This window comes from Neovison vison, chromosome 6 (genome assembly GCF_020171115.1).
Source record: "Neovison vison isolate M4711 chromosome 6, ASM_NN_V1, whole genome shotgun sequence".
Classification (NCBI taxonomy): Eukaryota; Metazoa; Chordata; class Mammalia; order Carnivora; family Mustelidae; genus Neogale; species Neogale vison.
Window position 1 is genome coordinate 80,045,074 of NC_058096.1, and position 21,152 is coordinate 80,066,225.

At 36.9% G+C, this 21,152-nt stretch overlaps 1 protein-coding gene across 1 annotated transcript in view; it reads right to left on the reverse strand.

The window, feature by feature from the left end:
* GPR149 (G protein-coupled receptor 149) overlaps positions 1-8,401 on the reverse strand; it is a 72,226-nt gene extending 63,825 nt beyond the window's left edge. The window contains exons 1-3 of the mRNA XM_044255088.1: positions 6,801-8,401; positions 5,685-5,877; positions 431-888 (exon numbers count right to left, since the gene is read on the reverse strand). Coding sequence (XP_044111023.1) covers positions 431-888; positions 5,685-5,877; positions 6,801-7,814 — 1,665 coding nt within the window. The 5' untranslated portion in view covers positions 7,815-8,401. The remainder of the gene's footprint in view (positions 1-430; positions 889-5,684; positions 5,878-6,800) is intronic.
* Positions 8,402-21,152: the final 12,751 nt, after the last annotated feature.

The following is a 21,152-nucleotide window of genomic DNA, read 5'->3' on the forward strand; positions in this document are numbered from 1 at the left end:
ACCTTCCTCACCACAAGCTGTATAAATATTTGCCTTTAGGTAAAAAAGAAAACTTCCCTTGTGCACTTGTGGAATAATACTTTTTGGGTGGGAGAGGGAAGAATAAAACGAATTAATTAATTTGAAACAAGTTCCGAGAGTCTAGTCTGAATTTAGACATTACTTAAGGTTTAATTAGAAAGCTCTAGCCTTCTCGAAGAATCTGTTTAGCTCTGCCAATCCCAAACATACAGATTTTGAGTGAAATGTATAATTAAAAAAATTTAAAAGTCCCTCAAAAGAACAACTTGAAATGAAATTTAATATTATGGAAATAAAGCAAGTGAAATTGACCTTGGACTTGATTGAATGAAATAACTGATCATTTTTTTCATTTCTACTATACTTGATCTTACTTTTAATTTCACAGAAAGAACAACCTTTACTGTACCTGACGAGGGGTTCTTTCTGATTTACTCCTACACCATTCCCAGTCTGAAAGGTCTGGTTTATGACTCTCCTCATGAGAAAGTCTTCTTTCTGGCTCTTCCAAAAAGGTGGTTTCTTCATAGTTAATAGGATCTCCTGTTTTTTCAGAAAGCTGTGGATTAACGCCCTTTTCACTGTGGCAATCCTGCTTAACCTCTGTAATATCAGTATTCGTGCATTTGTTGATCCCTTTCAGTATGGAACTGTCCTGAGAGGGTGCGGTGCTGATTTCCACTTTTATGGCATTAAAGATATTATGAGTATCTCTCTGAGAGTCTTTTGTCATTTTGCATTCAGAATTCATGAGATTGTGACAGGATGTAGAATTTTCATCATCATCATAGTAATCTTCACGTGCTATTTTATAAATCCCATAACTCCGTTGGAATGATAGATTGAATTCAAAGCGTCTTCTCTTGGCTAAGTAAAAGCAAAAACAAATTTCCATGGTTAGGAAAATAGATATAAACAACAATTGGATATACATTGTGAATAAAAATAGGAAAATGCAAACTGATTACTAAGAATTTAAAAGCTACCTTAATTTCCTGTCAATTATGCAAAAACAATTATACCTTATCAATTCAAGTTGTCTTATCACTCTGGACCTAACTTTTCTCACTTGTACAATGAACTTAAAATACGTACAATTCCAAGAAAACTGCAATCTTTAAAGCAGTTTGATGAACAAAAATTTAACCATAAATTTGAAAATTCTCACGCATATTCATTTTAGTTTTAGCTTTTTCAGTCTATCAATTATCTGTGCATTTCTTTATTTGTGTATAAAAGATACTGTTTATAAATTTTATTTTGTTAGAAATTATTAAGAAGGTTGTATTATATAAGTTATTCAGCTGATAATATCACCAATAGATATGACTATTAAATATTTTGATGTACGCCACTCCTGACATTTCTATGTTTATAAATGCATACATTAAAAATTAGAAAGTATTGCAATGCAGTTGTTAAACTTTTTAAAATAACATATTCATTTTGATACAAATAAATTTGGAATGAATTGTAAAAAATTGTGAATATATTTATACTTCTATGATCTAAAGCACTTTACAGCGTGTCTCTAAACCTGATTAATTACAAGATGAATTTAGCAGGAATGCATAAACTTTTGATGATTTAAGCCAAGCGAAATGTAATGCTACTGTAATACTAATGTAGTACTACTAGGTGGTAGATATGGTACAAAGTCTTAGTAGAATTACAAGTGAGAATGAAAGAAAATGATACAATTCTTATGTGTGAATGTCATTAAATACTGGATCATTTTGTGTATTAAGAATGAAGTTACAGCAAGGTGATAGACAAAATGCAATTTAATGTTTTGGTTTTCTTCTTTGAAAACATGGCTCATTTCAAAGTATTTTTCTCCTTGGATAGCTGTGTGTTGTATACCAGACATTTAGCTATCCTTGGTGGAAAAATTTGTGGAAAGTTATAAAATTTCTATGGGAACAACAGATAGAATTTGATTCATTTTACAATATACTCTAGTGCCATTCACATACTGATTCTATTACTGAAATTTTCCCAGAACTGAAGATTTACAAAGCAATTCTGCTGACTGAAAATAGAATTTATAGATATCATTCATTATTTGAGCCAAAAGTTTCATTGTTTGAGCCAAAACACAAACAAGAATTTCTGTCCAAAGAAAATGGAAAAGTAGAAACATATGTTAATATTTATATACTCTTAGGTAAAGTTCTATTTGCTTTTTCTAGTAATATGGTCCAGTAAAATTAAATTGGGGTTTTTAACTTCAATAGTGTGAAAGCTGAAGGAACTAAAAGGATGTTTTAATTATTGATGGGTTTCCCTTTTCTCTAAAAAAAGATACAAAGTGGCAAATTGTCAATTCAAAGACAGTAAGCAAACAAAAACTCATAAAATTTTATCATATAAGACAATAAAATTGATGTCTGTGACTATCTTATTAGCTGTGTTTTATAATTATGAAATATGTAAAGCAAAAGTCAGTAATGTTTTTGAACAGCTGTCAATGCAGAATCTGCCTCCATGTCATGAAGTGCAAGAGGTGGGCTGATGTAGCCTCTGAGAAGGAAGTGCAACTACGTTGGACACCAAGGAGAACCGGAGAACTCCAGGGCTCAGTTATGCACATAGGTCATGTGCAGCAACCCTAACACAGCAGCAACTCTAATAATAAAGGACTTATTGATTCTATTTTAAAGTTGAGAAAACTGAGGCTGGTAGAAGAAACCAATACTTAAGATTACTTAACTGGTAAAGAGATTTGAATTAAAAGTTAACTGATTCCAGAATTCAAGTTACTAACCTATATGTGAAATTGCTTTACTGATAATTAGACCCATGAGAGAACTAAAAGTAAATTCTGACTGAGGTAACTAATGGAGATAATAGATTGACAATGTTTGACTAATAACTTACCAGAAGCCTAAAGACCGTCAGAATACAGTCAGGTTATTTTGAAGTCTATTACTATTCTTACAAAAAAAATAAATGTTATGTATTTGTTCTGAAAAATTAAACCCTGGACAAAACATGAATTAACTTTAGTCTTTTGCTTTTAACCACATCTCGTAATTGCAATTTTAAACACAAGTAATTATACCAGTTTATAAAAATAAATAGTTCTTCAGAGTAATATGTCACTTAGCAGATATTTTGATTTTATTTAAAATAAAAACAGTATCTGATTTTATAGAAAATATTTAATTGTTTAAAAAGAAAAAGTCATCTTATGCAAACAAAGTGAGTGTGAAAGCCATATCCATCCCATATGTCTTCCACCTGAGACCTCTGTGTTAAAATCATTTTTTGAACACTTTTGTTTTGAGACTCTAGTAATACAGGCTAATGTTGGAAACAGGAGAGAATTATTAATCTGCAAATTATTTCCCATTACTAACATGCATTTTTAGATTGCAGGTCTCCCCATTTCCATTCACTAAGGCTGAGGTGTAGAATTATACTTATATCTGCAAACTGAACCCATAGCAAATATGAGTTAGGAAGCTTCCTTGTTTTTGGAGTTCCCTGACAAAGAATGTAAAAGGGGGAATCTTGGTTTGTTAAGGAGAAAAAGCCTTAATGAGAACTGAAGCCATATTCCCAAAGAATCAAGGCACTTGGTCAGGCGCTTGCCTACTTGAGGATGACCATTTTTGGGATTTTGAAATCCTGTTCTCATGTTGTCCTAGTAATAGGAAAATATATGATGGGTTCTCAGACAGTGAAAATACATCATTCTTGTTCTCAGAATTTCCCTACAGCAGAACCTGGGATCATAAAAGTGAATGGAGCCATTTAGCCATGACTCTTTATAAACCTACATATTTCAGGGAATTTCTTGCTGAAATTTTAAATACAAATAAGAGTGATGATGATTTTAGAGGAAAAATATTATTTTTATCTTGAAAGCCATGATTTTAATTTCAAACATGAGATATTAATGTAATTATTGATTCTGCCAGCCTGTTGTAGGCCCTTTTATCTTGTGCAGTATAGGTAGAATACTTCCTAGACCATTTGCAGTGATAGGTCTGTTGCATTGCTTTGTTTTCTGTTCTGATATAGGTGTCCTTTACTTCTTAAAAATGACTGTCCTACACTACTTCAGTAAAACTTTTTATTTTCTCTGACATTGGTCTTTCATTGCCTTTCTCTCAATCTTAAATACTATAAAATAATTCTGGCTCACTAATTCACTGGCAAAATGTTAACATTTGATAGAATGTTAGAACTTGCAGGCTTGTAAATGATTTTTATATATGTTCTATGTGGCTCAAAAGGATTTATTATTAATTTTCTGTGTCACTGTTGCTTTAGACATTAATCTCTAGAAGCAGATAATTGTTATATAATTTCCCTGGTCATTTTATTTTAAAGACAGATGAATTTAGTCTCTATTAACAATAAAAGTTTATGGCATCCTTTAAACTAAGGAAATGTCCTGGTCATTTGAAAAATATCTAGCCATATTAAATTTTAAGTGTCTGACCAGTTCATGATTAATTGATGTTTATAAAATAACCCTGTTGTAGAATTGATTGCAGAATATATACTTTCATATTCTCCAGTTTCTGTACCTCTGAAATAGTCCGAGAGAAACTGTTTTTGTTTACCTTTTTTCCTCTGTTAAAGAGTAATATACTTGCTTATTCTGAGCAAAGGACAATTGATGAAATAGTTAATTCAGCATACACTAAGCATTTTTAGATATTAAATGGTAGAACATCCTGTCTTTTGTCTGGAATGACAAACTAATATCCTTTTTCTTCCTGGCAGAATCAAAATACAAAGGTCATTCTTCAACTTTTCCCGTCTAGGTATGGGAACAGTCACACTGTAGAAAGTGATAATTGACCCCACTCCCATTCTAGGTATTCACTTTAGAATACAGTTTTTTGTTTTTATTGGTGATTGTTTAATGTAACTAGGATGGCTATATTCAAACATGAACATAGATGGACAAATTCTGCCACCTTTCCCCTTCCTGAAATTGAGAGTTTTTTTGTGTGTTTTCTGAAAGTAGAGGCATACACTTAAAATTTGTTTTCCTTTTTTTGTTTTAAAGATTTTATTTTTAGGTAATCTCAAACACCATGTGGCATTCAAATTCAAAACCCTGAGATCAACAGTCACATGCTTTACCAACTGAGCCACCCAGGCACCCCTTAAAATTTGTTTTTGAACTATTTTCAGGCACTCTACTTTGAAAATGTTCCAAAGCCCTGGAAGAATACAAAAAGGACAATAATAAAAATTCTGTTCCATTAAATAATAATGGGCTATAATGTAATGTGTTTTTGACTCTTCTAAGTGTTCATCTCTTTTCAGGCTTCTTATATGTAGACTTGGGAAGGGAATTTATGTTCTACTTTGGGCTAAGAACTAAGGCAGATATCTAAGCATCTAAGGGCCCTTTTGACTTCATGCTGTGTTGAATAAACTCTGTCTATTCCTTTCTTCCCTAAAATAATTATACAATGTACAAGCACTTCACAGAGTTGTTTTAAACCTGCCTCCTTTAAAACTTAACCCAACACTGTGCTAAGAATTGTTGCACATTATAATTTCTTCCCTTTATTTACCATTTGTATTTGTCCTTGGATTCAACATTCTCTACTCAGACAACTTCTCAATAGACCACTTTTCTGTGTTTGACTATATGCTTATTGCCCCCAATCTCTGCACCGTCAAGAACTTACGTTTTTCCCCATCAGATGCCACTGTATATGCGTTCTGCTTACAGTTGATAATGCAGCCACAGGGCAAGTGGGTCCAGCGTTTGGACAAGACAAACACTGGGGTTACAGTGGTGGCCAGGAGGGTTAGTAGAAAGCTGAGTGTCCCGAAGGGAGGACTCTGAAACCCCACCACGTGCTGAACCATCATGTGGATCTGCAAAGGCAAAGAGCTTCAGACCTATCCCAGGATAAAATTTTCCACTTTGCTAAGCCTTTCCACCAAGCATGCTGCCCCACCCTCCTTCTCCAGACTCCCTGCCTGCCTGAGAGCCAAAACCTCTGTTTGGTGCTGGACCACTGGGATCCCTTGGGATGAGGTCTGATGATTTAGACCACAGGGTGATTTCTGTGGTCTGTGCCCCCTGCCATGTCAGGTCTCTTTCAGGAAGAACAATTACAATGCTGGGGACTCTATCAGGAATACAGGCAGGCAAACTGGAAACCTGTGCCTGGTACTCCAGATGGCCTTTGTCACATCTCTGGACCACCGCCGGCCCCCCTTGCTTGTCACAGCAGGGCACCACCTTCCAAGTCAAAACTGGTCTCCCTCCTCCCTCCTGAAAGCTTGAACAAAAATCCTGTTTCCCCTCCACTCTTATCTTTCTACTTCAGATCAAGCCTCTCCAATCACTCTCCCTGCTGAGGATGGGCGGTGTCCTTACTCGGCAGAAATGGAGTGGAGAGAAAGGGATGACAGACGTTTGGGGGGGCGGGAGGAAACCCCCTTACTACCTCCTTTCTTTTCTGAATATTCCCAGATACTGCTACAAGAGACGAGAACACCCTTTGGCCATGATAGATCTAGGAAAACTGTCTCCTGCGCCCAAAAGCGCTCCCTGCCCCCCCCCCCCAATTTTGAAACAAGAAGCACTTAGGAGCAAAGGCTTCGCAGCCAACCAGCTTTACCGGTGAGCTGCCTTGCTCCAAGTAGCTCTCTAAAACCGAGCGAGACACAGTTGGAAGAGGACTTAACTGCGCGTCTCTTGGGGACTCTCCCAACCAGGGACGCTAGTCCCAACACACGCATTCACACTGCCTGGTACACACACCCGCACGCTTGAGCAACTGCACTTTTACCATCATGGGCAGCCAAAGGATGACTTTTGTCAGCGCTAGGATCAAAGAGAAGCGCTTCTGCGCTACGCTCACAGTGAAGCTTCTGGTGCCATAGAGAGTCCCCCGGTTCTCACGCCTGCAGGCTCCAACCACGGCGACAGCTTCGTGTCCCGGCCCCTGCCCGGGCCGTGCCCTCGCTGATGGACCCGGTCCAAACACGGTGTCGGAGCTCGGAGAGCGTCCCCCAGAACACCGAAGCGCAGGGCCGGGAGCATCATCTGGGGACAAGGAAAGCACTTTCCCCCCGCTTGGAGGGGTCCCAGGAGTGGAAGCTCCGCGGGAAATTTCCTGGTAGTTGGCGTGGAGTCTCGGCGGCTCCTCTGAACACAATAACTGGTAAGTGAGAGGGACCGAGAGGCCGGCGAGGAGTCCCAGGGCCGAAGTGTACACAACGAAGAGGAGCAGCACGTAGGAGCTGGAGCAGTCCGCCAGACAGCCCCACGGCGTGCGCACGAAGGCGCCCCAGCCGCAGAGCGGGAGCGCGGAGAGCAGGAGACTGGCCGCCCACACGGTCAGCACCACGCCGAATACCTGGCCGGATTTTCTGGAGGCTGCCTGGCTCCCCACAGCCCTGTGCATCGAGTAAAAGTTGTAGGAGACTAGGAGAGTCGCCTTCAAGTTGCTTGAGAGCCCCTGGCACAGATACAGTAAGGCAGAGGTGGTACACAGAGACTGAAAGTAATCAGGGTCCTCGTTTGGCCACTGCAAAAACATGAAGATGGTCACCGACAGGACGCTCATGAGATCATCCCCAGACCAGGAAGCCACAAGCATGGACACAACGGTTCTGTTCTGCATTTTCAGCAGGGAAACTAGTGAATAAACGCTGCCTGCCAGGGCTGCAAGAGTCATTAAGCATGTCAGGCAAAAAAGATAGATATTCGAAGTTCTTGGCGGATTTAAAAGGTTCGTCGAATTTTTTTCTGTCCACAGGCTAGAGTCATTTGTTGATAAGTTACTGGAAAATCCAGACATTGTCTTTGGTTAATATTTAATTTCCCTTTCAATGAGTCTGTAAATATTCTCAAAATAAAGCATGATTGTTAGTTGCAAGTCAGATCTCATTCTCTCCCACCAAGTTTCCCTCTAGATGTTCCCACGTCAGTCCAGCAGAAAATGATCAGGCATGTCTCCTTTAGATCTGACTCAACCCATATTTAAAAATTGGGTTCCATTTACAGCATCAATAAGAAACTTTTCAACATTCCAAGTTAAAAACAAACCAAAACTTCCTCCTGAAACCATTAAGTTTCTGGCATAAAAGCAAAAAGCTCCTCAGGTAGATTGAAAAACAATGATGTCTGGCTCCTTTTATGTCCTTCTTATGGAGCAAAGCAGCTTGTAGCTTGAGGTAATCAAACTCTATTCACTTTTTAAGAGCAGTAAAGCGATGCATTTGGTTCCAAAGCTGGATTCAAAGGCAGAGAGATTATCGGGTAGGTTTCAGCTTTGCGGGTTCAGAGAGAGAGACACACAGGCAAAAAGGAGAGAGAGACACACACAGAGAGAGAAAGAGAGAGAGAGAGAGAGACTGAGCACAGCTCCCCGTCGAACCGCTGTGTTCTTCAATCAGCCTGTGATCCTCGGAGCTGCAGGAAGGAGGAGTCAACTCCAAGCAGGAGAGAAGCAGGAACAAAAGGGAGGGGAGTTCAGTGTATGAGCGAAATGATGTACATCTTCTCAGCCAGCCTCATGCAAAGCAAGAAACAATTTCCTTGTAAGCCTTCCTTTGTGGTTTTGACATATAAAACTAGCCCAGATACTTGCTCAGACTTGATGTGAATGATAAATATCATCTTTGAGAGGTCTAAGCTACTCGACTAAGAGATTGCTTTTATTCTTATCTAGACCTCTCTGATTCATAATGCTTTAGAGGAAGAATAGTCTCAGTGCCAGTTTTAAAAGAATAGGATGTACCAGATTTATTTTTTAAATATATATTGTACTTACTAAGTATGTCATAATGGTCTTCATTACACTAAACAAAATTTTGCAGACTCTTTAAGCAGAGCCATACCAGCTTTAGGCACATAACTATTTCCTACCAATGTCCTCCAGTAAGCAAGCTGCCTTTGGAATAAATAATGTTTTCTAGTTGTTAAAGTCAGATGACATTATGTAAGATCTAAAAGGGAGATTATCGCACAAAAACATTTTTAACCAGAGTATTTGGGGTGCTGCGCATACAATAACTGAATCTCTGAACTTACTAAAAATTGTCAGTTTTGCAAGATGAGATACTTAAAGAAATAACAGACAACCGTAGTTCTGTTACCAGAGTCAGGTATTTGAGCCTGATAACTGAAACGAGGCCACACCCCAAAATCAAAGGCAGAGGCAAGGCTTAATTGGGGCCATGGTTTCAGCTGAAGGATGACACACCACCAACGGAGAATAATTAAGTCTAGTTTCCCCAGTGTAGGAGAGGCCCTGCTCAGAGAAATTTCCCTCTCAAGTTCCCACCCAACCAATATACTAATGAAGGAAAGGAAACAAAAACAAAAACAAAAGCTAAGGGCCTCTTCCTGATTGGTTGGACGGGACTCATCCTGACTGGTTGATATGGGCTGGAAGCAGCTCCTCCGTGCTTTTAGGAGCCCGGCTCTTCGGTTTTAAAGCCAGCTTGTATATGGAGCCGCATCCCAGTTTTGCTCCGTAAAAGAAACAGCCTAACAATAACAGCCAACAGAAAGCCGCCGAAGTGCATAATGTTTTTCACTTGGGGCTTGTTCCCATGGTCCCTGTCTGCATTCTAGTCAGACATTTCCCAGGATGCTTTAGGGTAGCCTTCCTCCTCAGCTCAGCCTCAGGAGCAGAAGGGTGCCTTTTCCCATACAGTGCTGGGTCCGAAGGAAACAAGAAGGTAAAGAAGGAAGTCAATAAGGTATCTAAGTGAATGGAATGGGTACTAGAACTCTGATCATTATTTTCATTTTACAGGTAACGGAAGCTACGTTTTAAACCTGACTCTGCTCGTGTGGAAAGTGATGATATTAGTCAGTCATTGCCAGCCAGACCCATCAGTAAACACAGTAGGCACTTTGCTTATCTTAACACGTTTTATTTCCCCTTTGCTCAACAAATGGAAACCCAACCTACCTGTTCCAGCTAGCTCAGCACTCCAGTTCTCCCTACTGATAGTAATAGACCTTGCAATGGAATGTGGGTTAGAAGAGTCTGGAGATAAAGTCATGTTAAAATAAAGTTGCTTCAGAAAGCACAAAATGATATACAGGACTTTTTTTTGAAATCATTTTCGAAGTTCTGTGGTATGCTCTTCTGTGTCTTTTCTGAGACCTTTCCTTTCCTCCTATAAGCAAAATAATTCTTTTCAATATGGTATTTAATCCTGGATTTTCAGTTGAATTGGACAATAAATATGATACTCTTAAAATACAATGAATGGAAATTGATAGTAGCTGTTAAAACACCATTTGAGGCCTGGAGATATTTCCTCTATTATTACCATCAGTTTGGGGTTCTCCATTCAATATAAATTTGGAAAAGAGACACCTAACCAGTTTGTTGCCCTGGTCTCTAGGGTATGACAGGAGAGGCAAGAATATTAGCACATTTCCAAAGGTTGGTGGTGGAACGGCAGCTAGTAGGGAGTTAGGAAGGATTTCTGAATGGGAACTTCAGACCCTGCTATTGCTGGCTATGTAATCTCAGGCAAAAATTATTATACTTTCTCTTCTGTTTCTGTGTCTGTTTCCACATCTATAAAATAAGGGGGCTTGATGGGAGTATTTTTAGGCCCCTTCAAGTTGTAAAATTAGATACAGTTTCAAAATCAGGTTATTTTTATCTTAATTTTCTTTTCTGCCTACTTCACAATAGTCAATATTGTCATAAAATGAAAGGGGGAAGCCTGTAAAACCTGATGCTTAGATTCACCATGCTTAGTCTGCCCCACTATGATGGGAGGGACGCCCTTACCAGTGTGAAGATGGTATAATCTTCAAGTAGCCTGGGATGTTGGGCCAACTGAAGGATCATGGCTGCCCTGGAGATCTGAGTGAGCGAATATAACCTTTGTATGAGTTAGAGGTAAGTTATTGTGTAAGTCAGTTGATTTGGGGGGCTGATTTTTACTGAGTGGTAACCTAGATCATCCTAATATGGTTAGGTATACTGTTACCCAGATTTAAAAATCATAATCTGACTCTGCATTTTGAATCACAACAGACATACATTTTCTAATTATCCCCTCTTAGCACCTCATGCTTGGGGACATGTCCAATGGATGTTGATTATCATAGAGTTGTTCCTCAGAAGGAACGTTTGAAATGTTTCATTTTTCAAAATGTTAGAAGTGGTGGGGGGGGTGGGAGGTTGGGGTACCAGGTGGTGGGTATTATAGAGGGCACAGCTTGCATGGAGCACTGGTGAAAAAATAATGAATACTGTTTTTCTGAAAATAAATAAATTGGGAAAAAAAAAAGCCCCAATACCACAAACAGCTAGATAATTCAAATTTCAAAAAAAAATGTTAATTTATAAACAACCTCTTACCAAGCTTTATATTTTATAATACATATATATTATACATGCATATGTTATGCACCTATACATATAATACATATATATTATATATATGAGTTTCTTGGAAGTTGTAAGCCCTCCCCTTAGCCATAATCTCATTTTCTTTACAATATTCTTTTGAGTTTAAAAGAAATTTCAAAGTCACTCAATACTTTCAAATAACCAGTATAAGTTTTGGTAGACCAGGAAGAAAGAGTTCTAAGAGGTTCCTTTATACCTTAAAAAAATTTGCTCAGTTCCTGTGAGTGAGCCTCCTTCCTCTGTCTCTTTACAATAAAGCCTTATATACTTAAATTACTTAATAATGTAATTAAATTCTACTTCTAAATTACTTAATAATATAAATTTATATTGATTTACATGGAAATTATGATTATACCATAATAGCTGAAGTGAAGACTGACTTATTGTAGTCCCATTGCTGTTTTGGTTACTTTAAAACATATACTGAATATAGCATTACAATCTATAAAACAGCCTACAGAGAGATCGATGGCAATAGTTTCATTGGCTTTTTGTTTATGAAGTCCTTGATGTAATTATACCTCTGCAAAGCACTGTAGACAATTCATTTATCTAAATGTCCACATTATTTATATCTGAAAATCCTGAAAGAATAGAAAACAACATAACAAATTCTCATTGAGGGCGCCTGGGTGGCTCAGTGGGTTAAGCCGCTGCCTTCGGCCCAGGTCATGATCTCAGGGTCCTGGGATCGAGCCCCACATTGGGCTCTCTGCTCAGCAGGGAGCCTGCTTCCCTCTCTCTCTCTGCCTGCCTCTCTGTCTACTTGTGATCTCTCTCTGTCAAATAAATAAATAAAATCTTTAAAAAAAATTAAAAAAAAAAACATGGAAAAAAAAAACCAAATTCTCATTGAATATGGCAGAGTAACATCCTTCATTCTATGGGGCTTTAGCAATAAACAAGTAACCATAGGACCAAATAGAAACATTTAGTTTTGTTTCATGATAATTTTAAAGAAGTATCAAAAATAAAGTTAATCATGAAGGTATATTTTTGTTTCTAGAAATATAATGTTATGTAGACAAAACATTTTAGAGGACTGGCCCAGCTTTAAGCTCTTACTGACTTATCAAAATATAAACAAAAGATCTCATAATGTATCCAATATATATGCATATACATATATAATATTAAATAAAATCAAAATTTTATAAATATAATAAATATATAAATTTATAATATATTATTACTGTGTGTGTATGTATATAATTCTATTAAAAATGCATATTCTGCTTTAGCTGATGGTTTTGCAGAAAAGTAAGTAGCAATTTGGCATCATAGGAGAACCCGGATGCTGTGATTTATTTTCTTCTCTTTCAATGTCTCATCAGAAACCTACAATATTTAATATTATCTAAGACTTATAAGTAAGGGCATAATTTAATGTGGCTATAAGTTAGACACTAACTTCATGAATCTAATCTTTAGAAACCTGCTTAATACACTGTCAACCCAGAAATGTCCCTTGATATTTGTGAGGGTTGTTTCAAAGGTCTCTCAAATGGAAAATTGCATGATTTTTTAAAACTTTTTCCCTGGATTAAAAAAAAAAATTGATAGTATGTATGTATGTATATTTGTTAATGTGTGTTAGTATATGAGTGACAAATGATACTATATGTAATATTTTAATGTAGATTAGCTACAGAAAGAAACAAGGTTTGTTGTTAAGGGTTAATGCTTACTCAGTGTTTACTCATTTTGGATGAGGACCTTGACTATGATAGTTATGTAAGGTCCAATAGCCATATAATAAAGATAATACCTGGAGGAGAGTTTTAAAACTGTGTGAAGCTGTTGAATGAATTGAGAATAACAACCCATTCTATAGAATAGAAGTATAAATTCTGGGACATCTGGGTGCCTTGGTTGGTTAAGCACTGGAGTCTTGATTTTGCCTCAAGTCATGATCTCATGGGTCGTGAGAAGGAGTGGGGATGTTTGGGATCCTGTCCCAGCCCTGCCTTGGGCTCTGCACTCAGTGAAGACTTTCTTGAAATTCCTTTCTTCTGCCCTTCCCCCACTCATTCACACTCAGTCTCTCTCTAATAAATAGATGAATCTTTAAAAATATATACAAATAATATTTGTCTACCCTAAACATAATGGCAACTATAAACTTCCACTCGTTCAACATCTATTTGATATCTAAAGGTCAGACATGGGGCCCCTGGGTGGCTCAGTCATTAAGCATCTGTCTTTGGCTCAGGTGGTGATCCCAGGATCCTGGGATCAAGCCCCACATTGGGCTCCCTGCTCGGCGGGGAGTCTGCTTCTTCTGTGCTCGTTCTCTCTCTCTCTCTCTCTCTCTCATTTTTCATACTATTTTCTTCCTTAAATTCCCCTCTGATTAACCTTTCAGTCCAAGTGATTCAATACAATTAATATTTAATGCTTAGGATTATAAGGTCCTCCGGTACAACAAAGTGAATAAGCATTAAATTGGTAATGCAGGAGGTAATACAGGGGGACTTTTGTACCTTATTTTCCCAAGGTCCATTTGAACTACAAGGTTTCAAGGAAATTATTTCAACATTTAATATCTCCAGGATAGAATAATGTCCTGAGCTAAGTACTATCACTTAAGTGATATACAAAGGAATCTGATATTAATTTTTTATTTCTTTCACTAGGGACTTGATGAAAACTCATAAAAGTAACTATGAGGTTAGTTCTTGGTTCTGGTCTAGTTCAGATTTCTTTTCATCTTGAATTAGTCAATGTTATGCTGATCCTCAATTATTATTATTATTATTTTTTCCAATTTATTTATTTTCAGAAAAACAGTATTCATTATTTTTTCACCACACCCAGTGCTCCATGCAATCTGTGCCCTCTATAATACCCACCACCTGGTACCCCAACCTCCCACCCTCCCGCCACTTCAAACCCCTCAGATTGTTTTTCAGAGTCCATAGTCTCTGATGGTTCACCTCCCCTTCCAATTTACCCAAAAGCACATACCCTCCCCAATGTCCATAACCCTACCCCCCTAATTATTATTATTTTTTAAAAGATTTATTTATTTATTTATTAGACAGAGATCACAAGTAGGCAGAGAGGCAGGCAGAGAGAAAGGAGGAAGCAGGCTCCCCGCTGGCTGATCCTCAATTATTATGTGACCACCCCTAACTCTCCTTACCACCATTATTCCTGTTCCACACCAGTGTGTACTGGGACTTTGCTTCCCTAAGTAAAGCCCTTTTTAGTATTTTCAGATGAATTTTTCAGTCTCTACCTCTATAAATGCTCAAGGTTTACTTTAAATACCTAAACTTCACTGGCCATGTTCTCAAAGATGGTTGATCTTTCTAGCCCTTTGTGAAAGGAATACCACTCGTTTCCCTAGGGAATGGCTCTTATGAACCTCATGTTGTGGCTGTACTTTCTCACCTGAACACTCTGCCCTATAGGAGTGTCATTGTCTTGCCTTGAGATGTTAACTGTGGCATGGAAATGGGTAATATGTTTTATCTCATATCTTTGGGCAGGAAAAGTATTTTCCTTTTTGAGCTTGTAGGTTACTTCATAAGTAAAGAAAATGACTTTAAAAAATTTCTTGGTTTATTTTAGTGGTTGGCAGACTATGATCTGTCTTTATAAGTAAAGTTTTAAGGGAACATAGCAACACCCATTCATTTAAGTCTTTTAATGGTTACTTTTAAGCTACAACAACAAAGTTGAACCCTAAGTAGTTGTGACAGACATTATACAATCCACAAAGCCAAAAAGATGTATTATCTGACCCTTTACAGAAAATAATTTGTTGATTCATGGTTTACCTAGAAGAGGAGCATTTTGATGCAAAGTAATCTCAAATTGGTAAAATGTTTGGGTCATTGTGAGAGCACATCCATATCTTATGTATTCTAAGATATATAATAATATATTACATAATAAATTATACATTGTATTTATATGTGAATTATATGTAATTAGTAATAATATCAATAGCAATAATAACAAGGGCTAACATTTATTTAATTCTTATGATCTTATAAGACATTCTTCAAATTTATATACATGTATTAATTAATTTCACAGTTCTTTGATGTATTAGTTTTAGCCCTATTTTCCAGACAATGGAACTGAGGCACTGAGAATAAATAACCCACCTAAAATCACACTGCTGGTAAGCAAAGGCGTTAGGTTTTGAACCCAGGAAATCCAGAGACAGAACCCTGACTTATAGAGGCAGGACTGTATGTGCTTTATTTTCCTGCCCTATTCTCTAGATTTCCTGTCTGTACAAAGATCCTGAGAGCTTCAATAAATCAGAGGGATTGCTGGGGAAGAAAATGTCCTGAGGCAACACAGTTTTCTGAGGTCCTAACTCAGTAATAGAATGATGCAGATGGCTGCCTGTCGTTTCTTTTCATTTAGTATCCTCGAGCTCCAAGGGTTTTAAAGAAATTATCTCAGTAGCTCTTTCTTCCCTAAGGAGTAGTGAAGTTTTATCCAAACTCTACAGCTGAGAAGTTAGAGCACGCAAGCAAAATCATGTATTCTAGATGATACTGTAATTTGGTGACTAATGTAAAAATTGACCTTCCTTCTTTTTCTTTTGTTATTTATTCACACGGACAGAGCTATGTTTTGGATGTATTTGAAATGGAAAGTTTATTTATTTATGAAGAACATATAAAATCTTGAATGAAAGAGAGACATGGTATGGGCTTAGAAATAATAGTCCAAAGAGATGAAAAGTGATATTGATTCTCTGGTCACTGTGGTAGAGAAGCTGGAATCCAAAAACCTGGATGTGATTTCTAACTCTCATCAGGCTTGCTTTGAATCCTTCACCAAGCCACTTAATCTTGTCTGTGCCTCAGCTCCTCTATCGTCATAGAGATGATAATAATACCTATCCTGAAGAACTTTAAAAGTTCAGGTGAAAAGCATCGTAAGAACTTAGAATAAATAATGATGAGTTTCTGGTATGCTTATCTTCATAACTGAAATCTATCTTCAAAACATCACCAGCTCTGTGTTCCCTGGTAGATGACAATGAAGGGAAAACAGTGGTGATGAAGCATTTATCTCCTTTCCTTCTAAGTCCCGATACATAATCAGAACCACAAAGTTAGTGTGCACATTCTACCATTCCCCATTTGATGCTCAAATTAAAATGTGTGATGAAAAGAAGAAAGAGAAAAGGAGTGTGTGTTGGGGGTGGGGTGGGTATTATATCTAGACCGATCCATTCTGGTACTGGTGGTGGTAGGTGTTGGGGTTGGAGGAATCTGACCAGCCTAGCAAGATCAGGCTTGAAAATGGGTTAGATATAACTGTAAAATGATGACAGAAAAAACCCCAAATAATACAAAAGAAAACTATGCTCTCACTGTTCAGGAGTTAATTTTTATTAGCAGTTTCATGTGTGCACATATATGGAATCTATACACACATGTAATCATACTTACGTCTTTTGTTTTTTTCATGGATCAAACCACCTTGGAGATCATGTCATATCAGCATTTCATTCTTATTACATAACTGTTTTGTATTTGATTATATGAGATATAATTAATTGGTTCCTTATTGAAGAACATGTGGATTCTTTTTCTGATTGTTTTGCTCTAAAAGTAATATTGAATGAACATCCTTGTACATATATCAAAGCATCTTTTTATAGGTACATATATAAGGTAAATTCCTAACATTGGAATTTTCTAGGCCAAAGTCACTTTAAATTTTGACAGATTTGATTCTGTTCCTCCCAAGAAGTTACACCAATAACGGTAGCATAAACCCAAATATTATTAAGGCTGCCTGTTTTTCTCACATTCTCACCAGTACTGAGCATTATGAAAATTTTTATTTTTTTCGTCCATCTGTTAAAAAAATATGGATTTACAAGTGCCTGTTGTGTGTGAAGGAAATAAAAAGGTTATATGTTCAGATATTTGTTCTGAATTTGTCAATTACATTTTGATCTTGTTGATGATTAGTTCTTATATTTTAAAAAGATTATTTTATTTAGGCTAATGAGCTTGGGAGAGCATTCATTAAAGAGAAACAACTCAAAGAAAAAGAAGAGGGCCTGGGTTGTAAGGCAGCAAGTAAACAAAGGAACTACTGAGAAAGGTGGAGGTGGTCTTCTCTGGAAGAATGCCAGAACATGGTGGCCCTTTGTATTTAGCCATTTCCAGAACATAAAGGATGGGAATCTCTCAACCATTACTATTTTTTTGGAGCAAAGGGCTCAAATGAAGTTCAACATTGTCGTACTCCCCTTTTTTTCAAAATAAATTGAACAAAAACTCGTAGATTTTACTCTACTTGCAAGCTAGTAAGTTAGCTTGCTACAGTTTTGTGACAAAATACAGGGGATTCCTGGATCAGAAATAACTTTATTACAGCAAGAGCAGTAGAATATCAGTATTTTCTTGTGTCAGCTTCCCAAGCCCAGCTTTCCACAGAGTAACACACAGAAGGCCAAATGACTACCTGTTCATACAATAGAGATTGTGTTACAAGGGAGAAATGCTGAACTAGCTTAGGAAATACAAATAGTTTATCATGGTCAGTAAGTATGCCCTGCCCTTTACTCTGGAGGGAGACACTATTTTTTCTTCCAAGGCTGTAAGCAAACCTGCCTCTTACTTTGGATACAAACGTCATTGAAAAGAGAATATAGAAAGGCAGTCAGTTCTCTTCTTATAAGACATGCAGAAACATGAGATATGCATGGTTAATTGTTTCCCAATAAGAACAGAACCCATATACCCACTATTACCATTACTGTTGAACATACTTCTGGGGGTCCTAACCAATGTTATGAGGAAAGGAATACAAACAAGAGTTTGGAAGACATGGAAGTTAAGATTAGTATTATGTGCAAATGATACAATCATAAACCTAGGAAGCAAAAGAACTTACTGATGAATTATCACAACTAAAAAGGAAATTCATCTGTTGGGCAAAAGATTAATTTTTAAAAATCAGTAGCAGCACTTACCAACTAAAAAATGTAATAAAATACTTATTTTCATAATTTCAGCCCTTGAAGCACTAAAAATCATGAAATATCTGAGCAATTAATTTAACAACAAAACTCAAATCCTACTTAGGAAAAACTTTAAAACTTTAACAGAAGTCTGAAAAAGATGATTTAAATAAATGGAGATATATTCCATGATTCTGGAAAAAGTGACAGAGTATTAGAACAATAAAAATTCTTTCTAAATTTATCTGTACAATGCATTTCCAGTCACAATTGTAGGGAATTAAGAAAAAAAAAACCCAAACTCAATAAACAGCTTAAAATTTATTGGGAAGAGTAGAGGTCCATAAATAGCCAAGTCAGTGTTATAAAAGAGAGATAACCTATACATTGAAGTCATTACTCTAAAGGTGGTGTGATGTTAGGATAGGAACACATGAACTACCAATGCAGGAAAACAGGGAGTTGAGATGGGTCTGTGCATATCTGACAACATATATGACAAACAGGTCCCCATGAAGGATGACCTACAGAGTAGATGATGGCTTACTTTATGGAGAAAAATAAAAAATGGATCCTGACAATGTACCACATTTAAAGGTGATTTGGAATAAATGAAAGGGTTAAATGTAAAAGACAAATTATTAAGATCGTTTGTAATCCAGAGCAATGAAGGTCTTACTAATTAAAATTGAACACATACAAATCAAAAGGCGAAAAGTTCGATGAAGCTTTTTACATTAAAATTAAGAATTAAATGTTTTTGCTAAAGAAAAACAAACAAATATCATGGACAAGATTTGTAGAGAAATTATAAAAGGAAAGAATATTTTTATAATTGCTAAAACCAAAGAAAAACAAAAGATTATTAATATCTATTAGAAGTAGTAGCTTTATGTGTAACTGGCTAATTTCATGTAGCATAATGTCCTTAAGATTCATTGATAATGTCACATATTGGTGAGTTTTCTTCTTTTTTTTTTTTTAAAGATTTTATTTATTTATTTGAGAGAGAGAGGCAGTGAGAGAGAGCACGAGCGAGGAGAAGGTCAGAGAGCGAAGCAGACTCCCCATGGAGCTGGGAGCCTGATGCGGGACTCGATCCCGGGACTCCAGGATCACGCCCTGAGCCGAAGGCAGTCGTCCAACCAACTGAGCCACCCAGGCGTCCCAGTTTTCTTCTTTTTTAAGGCTGAATTAATATCCCCTTATATGTATAGATCACATTTTTAAAAAAAGATTTTATTTACCTATGTGAGAGAGAGAGAAAGAGAGAACAGGAGTGGTGGGGTAGGGGGTGGGAGAGAGGCAGAGGGAGAAGCAGACTCCTGCCTGAGCCAGGAGCCAGCTGCAGGGCTCATCCCAGGACCCAGACATCGTGACCTAACCCAAAGTCAGATGCTTAACTGACTGAACCATCCAGGTGTCCTAGATCATGTTGTTTATTCATCTACAAAGGCACATTTAGGTTGTTTCTACATCTTGGCTGCCGTGAATGTCGCTTCAATGAATATGGAAGTGCAGATATCTCTTTGAAATGGCTAACAGTACTGTATTGTAAATAATAAACACATTGCATCCCTAAGGAGTACGGGAAATGGGATTAGGGTATAGAAATAAAAGACAAAAAGAAAAAGAATTTATTTCATTTGGGTTTTCAAATATATTTTCATGAGTCGAGCAAATCATTCTCCAGTGATTTTTATGATATTCCCCTATCTTGGCTATTTGTCTCCTTAATTTCATTTTTAATATTTTTTTGTTTTGTCGCTTTACTTTCTTGATTAGATTGTAGTAGGTAATCTATTTTATTGCTTTATTTAAACCAACAGCTTCTGAATTTATTTACTAACTCATTGTTTTCTTTTAATCAGTAAATTTTTAAAAAATCACTTTATTTTTATTTTTTAACTTCTTGGATTGAATAATTAGTTAATGCTATTTGTTTTTGCTTAGCAATGTGAATGCTTACGTTATACATTTGTGGGGTGCCTGGGTGGCTCAGTGGGTTAAGCCTCTGCCTTCAGGTCAGGTCATGATCTCAGGGTCCTAGGATCGAGCCCTACATTGGGCTCTCTGCTCAGCGGGGAGCCTACTTCCCATCCCCCTCTGCCTGCCTTCTGCCTACTTGTGATCTCTCTTTGTCAAACAAATAAATAAAATCTTTAAAAATTTTTTTAAATGAAAGTTATACATTTGTAAAGTTATTTTTTAAAATCTATACTTTGTTATAGCTAAATCTCATATTTTCTGATTTGGAGTGAGAACAGAAGTATTAGTCTGTATGTACTTGAACCAGATGGTATTTTCCAATTGTGAATATTTTGTTGTCTATGGAAGAGTAATTCTGGAGTAAAGTAGCATCTTCTCTTTTGAGCTCAAATAAATCTTGTTTCTTTTTTCCAACCTCCTGGATATGTTTATTTCATTGAATGACTACCAAATTAAACTCTTATTCTAATTTCAGTGAAAAGCCCTACTAATCACAATAGGATTTATCTGCTGCTTGAAAATGAATAGCTTTCTGTTTTGGGTTTTGATTGTTTCCTTGGGCTTTGCCCTGGCAGTGGTGAATACTAGAGTCTTCTTCAATGCCTCCTCATAGAATGGGTAGCAGATTTAGATAGAATGAGCAACACAGGAAAGGAGATGAAGGAGTATGTAGGGATTCATATTACTTTCATTATCACCATTTTAAAAATTATATGATTGTAGATTCTGATTCCTAGAATCTCCTTAGAGGATTGTTAGAGTGAAGCCGATGTCTTATTTATTTATTTTTATAGAGTTTGGTT